The 11,217-nt window shown below is 40.2% G+C and overlaps 1 protein-coding gene across 1 annotated transcript in view; it reads right to left on the bottom strand.

The window, feature by feature from the left end:
• Positions 1 to 4,970: 4,970 nt before the first annotated feature.
• Positions 4,971 to 11,217, bottom strand: part of LOC135464773 (BUD13 homolog) — a 9,208-nt gene continuing 2,961 nt past the window's right edge. The window contains 3 exon segments of the mRNA XM_064742319.1: positions 4,971 to 5,891; positions 8,439 to 8,617; positions 9,766 to 9,920. Coding sequence (XP_064598389.1) covers positions 5,719 to 5,891; positions 8,439 to 8,617; positions 9,766 to 9,920 — 507 coding nt within the window. The 3' untranslated portion in view covers positions 4,971 to 5,718.

Consider the following 11,217-nt stretch of genomic DNA (forward strand, 5'->3'; position numbering starts at 1 on the left):
GATCCATAGTTTGGTTGTTATCAGTTACAGGAACTCTCTTATCCATATGATACTTTGTTTGATTCGTAAAGGGAAAATCTATATGTACTTGCAGGAGTAGAGTTAAAAGGATTATATTTCGAAGCCCGAAGGACTAACAAGTCTTTGATATACATATACATGTATCCTCAGGGTTTCTGCTTTCTATGTACACTTTCCACACCTTGTGGGGAAAATGATTGGGTCCCCTCACCCCGTTATCATGATACTGCTGGTCAAAGGTTGAAGACCAGTTCCATGTCGAGTAACCAGGAATTAAGGCCTCTGTGATCGTGTATGTATTTTGCGATTAACTGAAACATGTTCCACTTTTTTACCACGAGCTGTTCACCTTGACATAATCATGATATGGCTGTTTGTTTCCCGGGGGTGGGGGGAAGGGGCATATGGGGATGAAGATTTCATAAATAATAATTTATGTTATGGGGTACTTCAAATCAGCGATTTGGTACAGTGTACCAGAAAATTGTCCGGAGTTGTGCCCCCTTAGTGGGCGTGTCTATGACCTTAGTAGTGAATATTCAGTTGTGAATCCGTGAATGTGTGATAATTTAATTAGTAGACATGTGTAAAAAAAAAAGATGATTATAAATTGTATGATACAGAATGTCATGCTGTCTTTCTGTTGTTCTTTTTTTTTTTTCATTTTATATTATTTTATTGCTTTCCCATGTCTGGAACTTGATTTGAAGTATATATGTATATATATAATAATATACTTGTAAGACATTAAATACAGGACTTTTTCAATATGGGCTAGTGTCTTTATCTTTGAATGATTTGGTTCCTTATACTCTAAGACACATTTGGCCAATCCATGAACATTGCTGCATTTGTCAGGCATGTTGGGGGATGTTAAGCAGGACTGAAGCCTTTGGTTTATTATTTTGTCATTGCAGACTTTTGGCCAAGAATAGTTCAATTTATCATATTTCAGACTTGTACAAATAATATTTATGGTTGTAAAATGATTCCTAAATTTATACAGCAATCTGCATTATTTAGTCTATGACCTTTATTACGGAATTTGAATGGTAACTTGTGCAATAATGAGGCTGACATTTTGTGAAAGGCAATTATATTCAATTGAATCTGAACTGAAGTGGTTAGCACACCAGGGTGGTGTAGTGACTCGAAGTCTCTCACTGATGCGGATGCTGTAAGTTCAAGTCCAGCTCAAGCTGGCTTCCTCTCCGGCCGTATCTGGGAAGGTCTGTCAGCAACCTGCGGATGGCCTTGGGTTTCACCCGGGCTGTGCCCAGTTTCCACCCACCATATGCCGTTCTCGAGTACGGCATAAAACACCAATCAAATAAATAAACTTTACGCGTTTAGATAAACCTTGAAGTTATCCTTACAAACATTCAGTATAAATCACAAGGCCATCACAAGGCCCTATCTTCAGTGAAGGATTAATTGTTGTGAAACATTTCACTCCAAAATAATGGTTGTCAGTTATATGTGTATCTGTGGAGTAAACCACTGACCTGTGGAGTAAACCAAACCGAGAATGCAAGAAACACATTAAAAACTCTAATGAAGGTGGTCAGGTGTATGACTAGAGCATTAAAACCAGAGATCTCTGTCATGTATCTGACAATCCTCTTCACCTGCAGCCCCAGCTGAAACAGTGACAGCTGGGATTCAAACATGTGACGTCAAGGTAACGATTGTCACAGTGAACCGTCAGAGAGCCCCCTGTAACTGTGCTGCCATGCATGTGTGTATGCTTGCAAGTTTAACAGCGTACTTACCAATTTTTCAATCGCATGACGACAAGGAGTCGTTAAGTGTGTGTACTTATACCGTGTCTTCTTGTGGCAGGGCGAGTCCATGCCACCAAAGTGTTGCTGCCACTTAAATATCATGCTGAAGACACCGGGCACTACACCCCACCCAATGACATACTGACACCGAGCCAACCAGTCATGTTTTCTTGGTCTAACCTCTCAACATTGAGGGCCAAGCCAAGCAGCTACAAGCACCATTTTAAAGTTTTTGTTATGACCTGACCTGTGTTTGATCTTGGGTCTCCTGACTTCGAGGTGGATCGAGCTGCCATTGTGTTTCAGTGAGGCAGCACATTCCATAAGCTGACGCTGGGAATGGCCAAATGCAAGGAGACACCTTCAAGATAAAACTAACATAAGGTCACACCAATTTAAATTGTTTCACTAGCAGAGTAAATATTTTTCCAATGTTGGTATAAGAATAAAAATAGAACTTAAATTTATTTATTTATATGATGGGTGTTTTACACCATGCTCAAGAATATTTCACTTATACAATGACGTCCAGCATTATGATAGGCAGAAAACAGGCAGAGCCCGGGGGAAACCCATGACCATGTGCAGGTTGCTGCAGTCCTTCCCACTTAGGACAAAACTTACAATCATCTAGTACGTAGGAAATGTGAAGCGTCTTTGCAGTTATTCCTGTTGTAGATGAATTTACACCATCAAAAAGTTGTGAAGAACAAGAGAATCATTAAAAAAATAAAGATTGGATGAAATAAAAAGATGGATTTTCAATTTTGCTTTTATTCCAGAGTTGGATTTTTTTAGTGTCAGCTTGCTGAAATAACACAAAATAAAAGTGGTGTAGGTCAATGATAAAAGTAACTTTCAACACCTATAAAACAGAGATGGTGAATTTCAGCACCTATAAAACAGCGATGGTGAATTTCAGCACCTGTAAAACAGAGATGGTGAATTTCAGCACCTTCCAAGTACAAGCTATCTTTCATATAAAAGGAAAAGTACATGGAACTTAACAGAATGTCTGATAAAAAAAAAATAGAGAAAGTATTCTCTGTGATGAAATGTATTCTAGTATTCTCCACCTGTCAGAAATTCAACTATTATGCTCAAAAGGATTTTCTTGTACATTTGAAACCAAAAGAGACATGATTCTGCCTGTTTTTGTGACAAGCCCAATGATTTCTACACATCCTGGTAATGGTAAATTTACAGGATGAGCAAATAATCATACATTTAACTTTTACTCAGCAAGAATCTGTTAGAACAGGATTTCAACATGAACTAAAACAGTGCAAAGGGAAGTTTCATGTTTCAAACTCTTCTGCAGTTAAAGTTGCAAACTGTATCATGTGACCTGTCAAACATGTCCGGTAATTCTCGCAGGATCACATTTACTTTAACATGAGGGTCTAAAAAAAAGTTTCTCAGAAAGTTATTTACAAGTACAAAAACAATGGAAAAAATTGAGGAGCTGAACGTTTGTGAACCTGAGAAATTTCTAAAGGTGTCACCTGTGCCTCTGGAACATGGTTATTGGTAAATTAATATCTACAAAGGTTGCCTAACATTTTTCATAAGTCACATGATACAGGAGGGCTGTTTTTACCTTCAATGACAAAAGAGTTTGAAGCCAACGCACCTCTTTTCTTCCAGCCTTGACTTGGCTGAATAGAATTTCAGCTGCCGTACACAAATACAAATCTACCAAGTCAGTTTAACTCTAGCGATCTCAGCACAAGCATACAAACGTGACGAATAATGCAAATGAGGCAGTGAGAAATAAGCATGGGAATACAAAATACACAATTCTACTGAAAAGCTACCTCTTCCACGAATCTCCATGACATCAAGTTTAGTAGCTACTCTCTTTCTACGGACTTGTTGCTTACTGGATATAAACAACATATAAAACATACTGTCTGATAACCTCTATTTTGAATGGAAAGGTAAAAAAATAACCTTTTTTTGCATGGGAAGGTCAAACATAATCATTTTGGAATTAAAAGGTCAAAAAAAACTACATGGAAAGGTCAAATGTAACCTCTTTTCGAATGGAAGGGTAAAACATAAACCTCTTGAATGGAGCGAGTGAGTGAGTGCTTAGGGCATTCTTTCCTTATGAAGTCCAGGTACCTCACACTTCCAGGTTAATTCCAGGGGAATTTGTGTCATGAATGAATTGAATTTAGCAAAATGGAACTATATTCCCATTGGCATGTCATGTGACTAAACTTTTCAAACCAAATGTGGACTGAAATCACCACTGATCAAACTTAATCTGCGACTGAGTCTGGGCCAAAAAACAGTGTTTTTTTATATTGTACATTTGTCATATGATATTTTGTAAGTCACTATTACTGTACCATTGTCATATACATGAGATTCTCGAACATGTCTGCCATCTTTGTGAAACTAGGATGTGGGGTGTGTTAATAGCTGTATTCAATGAACATCGATACACATGTACTGGCGGGTCAGTGGTATTATGGACAAGCTCCACGCTCCATCAATGAATGCCGATACACATGTACTGGCAGGTCAGTGGTATTATGGACAAGCTCCACGCTCCATCAATGAACGCCGATACACATGTACTGGCAGGTCAGTGGTATTATGGACAAGCTCCACGCTCCATCAATGAACGCCGATACACATGTACTGGCGGGTCAGTGGTATTATGGACTAGCTCCATGCTCCACCAATGAACGCCGATACACATGTACTGGCGGGTCAGTGGTATTATGGACTAGCTCCATGCTCCATCAATGAACGCCGATACACATGTACTGGTGTGTCAGTGGTATTATGGACTAGCTCCATGCTCCATCAATGAACGCCGATACCCATGTACTGGCGGGTCAGTGGTATTATGGACAAGCTCCACGCTCCATCAATGAACACCGATACACATGTACTGGCGGGTCAGTGGTATTATGGACAAGCTCCATGGTCCATCAATGAACGCCGATACACATGTACTGGCGGGTCAGTGGTATTATGGACAAGCTCCACGCTCCATCAATGAACGCCGATACACATGTACTGGTGTGTCAGTGGTATTATGGACAAGCTCCACGCTCCATCAGTGAACGCCGATACACATGTACTGGTGTGTCAGTGGTATTATGGACAAGCTCCACGCTCCATCAGTGAACGCCGATACACATGTACTGGCGGGTCAGTGGTATTATGGACAAGCTCCACGCTCCATCAATGAACGCCGATACACATGTACTGGCGGGTCAGTGGTATTATGGACAAGCTCCACACTCCATCAATGAACTCCGATACACATGTACTGGTGTGTCAGTGGTATTATGGACAAGCTCCATGCTCCATCAATGAACGCCGATACATATGTACTGGTGTGTCAGTGGTATTATGGACAAGCTCCACGCTCCATCAATGAACGCCGATACACATGTACTGGCAGGTCAGTGGTATTATGGACAAGCTCCACGCTTCATCAATGAACGCCAATACACATGTACTGGCGGGTGGTATTATGGACAAGCTCCACGCTTCATCAATGAACGCCGATACACATGTACTGGTGGGTCAGTGGTATTATGGACAAGCTCCACGCTCCATCAGTGAACGCCGATACACATGTACTGGCGGGTGGTATTATGGACAAGCTCCACGCTCCATCAGTGAACGCCGATACACATGTACTGGCGGGTGGTATTATGGACAAGCTCCACACTCCATCATTGAACGTCGATACATATGTACTGGTGTGTCAGTGGTATTATGCATAAGTTCCACGCACCATCAAGCACTTCACTTTAAAAGGTTTCCTGGTTTGCAATCTCTTCAGATGAATTTTCCTCAACTCAGAAAAAAAACAAAAAAACACTATTCCTCACTCTTGCTGTACCAAACATGGAGATTTCATGGATACACACAATTCTGTTTTTCACATATCCTCTATGCTCCATTTATAGGCCATGTCATTGGTAGCTTTCCTGTCGGCCATTTTGGCAAAATACTGTTTCTCAAATCCGTTTGACCTATCCACACCGTCCCATCTGTAACCAGGGCGAATACCAAACCTGTTTGGGGGGTAAGGGCCCTTAAATTGTGGCTTTTCTGTAAAATAAACAAAATAGTATTAAAGGAAAATGACAAGTTAAAAATTGTGATTGTAAATAAGTGCTGGTATTTCAATGTGGTTTCATAAGCCACCAAATCAGATTAGAAACCAAATTTTTTTTATCAAAATTGGATAATATTTTGGAACAATTAATACCAGGAAACTAACAACCAATGGGAATCTCTGAATTCATATGCATATGCATGAATACAAAACTTACGCATGGATCTGGCTACTTTTCAAGCTCTATCAAAGATACCATGTAAAATGTACACAATGTTATTAAAATCAGACAACGTTTGCTGCAGTTACCACACAGAAGTTAAAGCGTATCAGAGGAACAGACAACAGCCAAATTCCTATCCCTCTATTTCGTTCACTGTTAGTTCAAGTCCAGCTCATGCTGGCTTCCTCTCCGGCCGTACGTGGGAAGGTCTACCAGCAACCTGTGGATGGTTGTGGGTTCCCCCGGATTCTGCCCGGTTTCCTCCCACCACAATGGTGGCCGTCGTCGCATAAGTAAAATATTGTTAAGTACTGCATATAAAACACTAATTAAATAAATATCCCTCTATTTCTCTGAAGCATGGAATAAAAAATTATACTTTCCCCATTACTTGTAGAATATTGGGGGGGAGGGGGGGGAGGAGGGGTCTTCATGTAACCCGGAATAAAATTGTGAACACTTTGAAATTACAACTCCATATATACACGAGAACACAATCCAAATGTCGACATCATGACTGATATATTGTTTCAGATTAGTCAAACTGCTAAAATCTCCAACAACCACAAACCAATTCAAGTCAGCTGTTTTCTGTTCTGAGCACAAGTACACATGAGGAATTAATAGCCCAGCACTTCCTTATCTTAGCATTGGAACACAAAGCAAGTCAAGTCAGCTGTTTTCTGTTCTGAGCCCAAGTACACATGAGGAATTAATAGCCCAGCACTTCCTTATCTTAGCATCGGATCACAAAGCAAGTCAAGTCAGCTGTTTTCTGTTCTGAGCACAAGTACACGTGAGGAATTAATAGCCCAGCACTTCCTTATCTTAGCATCAGATCACAAAGCAAGTCAAGTCAGCTGTTTTCTGTTCTGAGCACAAGTACACGTGAGGAATTAATAGACCAGCACTTCCTTATCTTAGCATTGGAACACAAAGCCAGTCAAGTCAGCTGTTTTCTGTTCTGAGCACAAGTACATGTGAGGAATTAATAGCCCAGCACTTCCTTATCTTTGCATCGGATCAGAAAGCAAGTCAAGTCAGCTGTTTTCTGTTCTGAGCACAAGTACACGTGAGGAATTAATAGCCCAGCACTTCCTTATCTTAGCATCGGATCACAAAGCAAGTCAAGTCAGCTGTTTTCTGTTCTGAGCACAAGTACACATGAGGAATTAATAGCCCAGCACTTCCTTATCTTAGCATCGGATCACAAAGCAAGTCAAGTCAGCTGTTTTCTGTTCTGAGCACAAGTACACGTGAGGACTTAATAGCCCAGCACTTCCTTATCTTAGCATCGGATCACAAAGCAAGTCAAGTGAGCTGTTTTCTGTTCTGAGCACAAGTACACGTGAGGAATTAATAGCCCAGCACTTCCTTATCTTAGCATCGGATCACAAAGCAAGTCAAGTCAGCTGTTTTCTGTTCTGAGCACAAGTACACGTGAGGAATTAATAGCCCAGCACTTCCTTATCTTAGCATCGGATCACAAACAAAGGTTTGCTGGGTGAAAACAAATTCCAGGACTTATCCAAGACTTCAAGCACCCACCAGAATTCAAAATAGAATTTGTGTGCGGCTATACCATAAGTATCCATGCTCCAGGGCCATAAACCTGAGCTATGCATGAAGCCCTGGAACAGTAACAGTAAGATGCTGCAAGATATGAGTCAACCGACAAGTTGCCGCCTGAAGCTGATGGCTTAGAAAGTATACAAGGCACTAATACGACAAAATGTGAAAGGTTTAATACTGTTTTACTCCTCCATGTCTGTGACATTTACTTCACTGAAATTCAAGCACTTTCAAGGATCTTCAATTTTAAGGACTTTCAACGCCTGGGATTTCTAAAAAAAAAAATTCAGGTATTTTCCAGATTTCCAAGGACCTGTGTGAACCCTGATTAACATGGGTGAGTATACTTGTATTTGTAACTAGGCTGGGCAGGGCAGGGCATGGAGAAGGGCAAAGGGAGCAACTTCAATATAGAGACATTCCCATCAAGACTGACTGGTCAACAACCCAACAACTGCAACTGGGAAGGGTATTATATCTCGTGTCTTTGGCATGATGTTCCTGTGAGGCAGCACTATGGCGGCATCAGCCACAAGGTAGATTGGTTAAAACAACAAGTGTAAAGCTTTGGAAAGGTTGTAATATATGGTGTCTTTGGCATGGCTTTCCAATGGGGCAGCACTACAAAGAAATAAGCATCAAAGCAGAGTAGCTGCATCAAAAGCAACATGAAAGCAATATCAAACCAAAGCACAAATCAGCAAACCTGATGCACTTGTGCCATGTTGGGATTACTAACACGTACCTTTGGTTTTCTTGCTGGTGGCTTTCTTGGTGAGAAAGGCAGCCATAGGATCTCCCTCTCTGTCCATCTTACGCAGCATGTCATCCAGGTCCTTGTCATCACGCGCTCGCGCTAACGGCTTAGACATCTCGTGGATAGCATCGCTAACAGCTTGGTCCTGCTCTGACACCTGCTTTAAACTGGACAGAAAAACAGAGTGAGAACAAATGAGTGCTTGGGGTTTAGCGTTATACTTAACAATTTTTCTGTCGTATGATGGTAAAGGAGTCTTTAGAGAGCATGTAATGTGCCTCCTTGTTCCAGGATGGATTTCCACCGCTCTTTTATATAGTGCTGCTTCACTGAGACGACTTACTGAAGGTATGTGAGCCGACCCGCCAGAGCCATTCTACAGATACGGGTCAACATGGCGTTGCACTAACACTGAACTAACACGTTGCACCTTAACACTGAACGACAAGTGAGGAAGTTATAGCTTCCTCTTTTAAAGTCTTAGGTGTGATCCGACCCAGGATTGACCCTGGATCTACTGCCCCTGATGCAGACATTCTACCAACTGAGCTATTGTCAATTGACTGGTCAATTAGTACATTGTAAATCTTCCATTCACTATACTGATTAAGAAGAGGGAACAAACTAGAAACACCTCATAATTTATTTACTTGATTGGCGTTCTGCCCTGCAAACAAAAATATTGCACTTATACGACAGCGGCCAGCATTATGGAGGCTGCAAACCCACTACAATCCGCAGGTTTCTGGAACATCTTCCCACCTACAGCCAGAGAGGAAGCCTGCATAAGCAAGACTTGAACTCACAACAACCTCATTGGTGAGAGGCCCCAAGGTGCATAATGAGTTAAATAAGTGAATATTCCGTATTTTTGTAATACATATATGCAGGTTTCTACCCTTTTCAAGAATTTGGATACGGAGAATATTTGCCTTTTACTTTGTCACTTCTCAATGCCCAGAAGCAAACCCCACTGATTCAAAAGTGGTTTACCTTACCTGAAATTTTTCCAAGCGTACTAGTTTGAGCTGATCTCCATGGTTGTGTAAATTCAATCTCACCAGTGCTCACAAATGCTAACAGCCTTGCATTGTTAAACCGATAACTACTGTCAAGGGGGGATAATCGATGAAAAGGGAAGTAATCTAAGTATTATGAAAACATTACATATATTTCAAATACAGACACAAGAGGTCATTATGTTTTCCTTCTCTCCATTATGGTAACCTTCGGTAGTTCTTAGCAACCCACCTGTGAATGTCACGTTTCTCATTTCTATTCACCCTACTGACATGTACAGTAAAAAAACACCTACCCTTTACCCCACAACTCATATTTTTTGTCTTCTTCCAGTTTCTTTGCGTTTTCCTCGTCCTGCTTGTCTTGTTCTTCTTTCAGGTTTCGCCGTTTGCCCGTTTTCCGATCCCTGAACACAGTGCGTGCGTTCTTGCCCAATAATTCCTCATCGATCTGAAACAGTCAACAACATGCACACTCAATGGACTAAAATTTCGCCAGCCAAAAGTGCATATTCACAGGTAAACACATATCATAAAATATAATGTTTGGTGCTGAAACTGAGACTTTCGAGTAGGATATCTAGTAGGGTACCTTTTAAATAAACCTCAAAACAGGTTTCTAACAGAGCTCAAAGTGTGCCATACAATAATATACCTCATCATCCACACGATAATATACCACATCATCCACACAATAATAAACCACATTCACACAATAATATACCACATCATCCATACAATAATATACTATATCATCCACACATTAATATAACACATCATTCACACAATAATATACCATATCATCCACACAATAATATACCACATCATCCATACAATAATATACCATATCATCCATACAATAATATACCACATCATCCATACAATAATATACTATATCATCCACACATTAATATAACACATCATTCACACAATAATATACCACATCATCCACACAATATGAAAAAAAAAAAATCACTCACACAATAATATACATCATTCACACAATAATATACCACATCATTAACACAATAATATACCACATCATCCACACAATAATATACCATATCATCCATACAATAATATACATCATCCACACAATAATATACCACATTATCCACACAATAATATACCATATCATCCATACAATAATATACCATATCATCCACACAATATACCACATCATCCATACAAAAATATACCACACCATTCACACAATAATATACCACATTATCCACACAATAATATACCACATCATCCATTCCAGCCTGACCAGCTCAAGTTAGCTGACATCTCTTTATGGAGAGCGCAGGCCCAATCCAACTTAACTTCACAAGGATAATTCACTGAACTTTACATCCTGTTTTTGAAGAAAATTTACATTGAAATATCAGGATTTGACACTAAATGAATTGCACACTCACTAATCACCCTGCTTTACCAAGTGGGTGAAAAATAAGGTGAATCTGTTCGTAATTTATATGTACAGTAAACCACACAATAGCTTCACTTGATATTTCACCACCTACTGTAAATGACCTCACATTTCAGCCCCCCCCCCCCCCCACCCCACAACTTCCCAACCCAAATAAATGTCATATATCTTTATTTTTTGAAGTGATACTTTTCCAGTAGGATAACCACATCCTCATACCAACTAACCTTGAAATACCTTTCAAGAAACAACATTCAGAAAAGGTAAAATGAGCAACTCTGCTGGGATGGATGAAGTTTTAGGGCATTTACAGTAA

The sequence above is a fragment of the Liolophura sinensis genome, chromosome 4 (genome assembly GCF_032854445.1).
Source record: "Liolophura sinensis isolate JHLJ2023 chromosome 4, CUHK_Ljap_v2, whole genome shotgun sequence".
NCBI classification, from domain to species: Eukaryota; Metazoa; Mollusca; class Polyplacophora; order Chitonida; family Chitonidae; genus Liolophura; species Liolophura sinensis.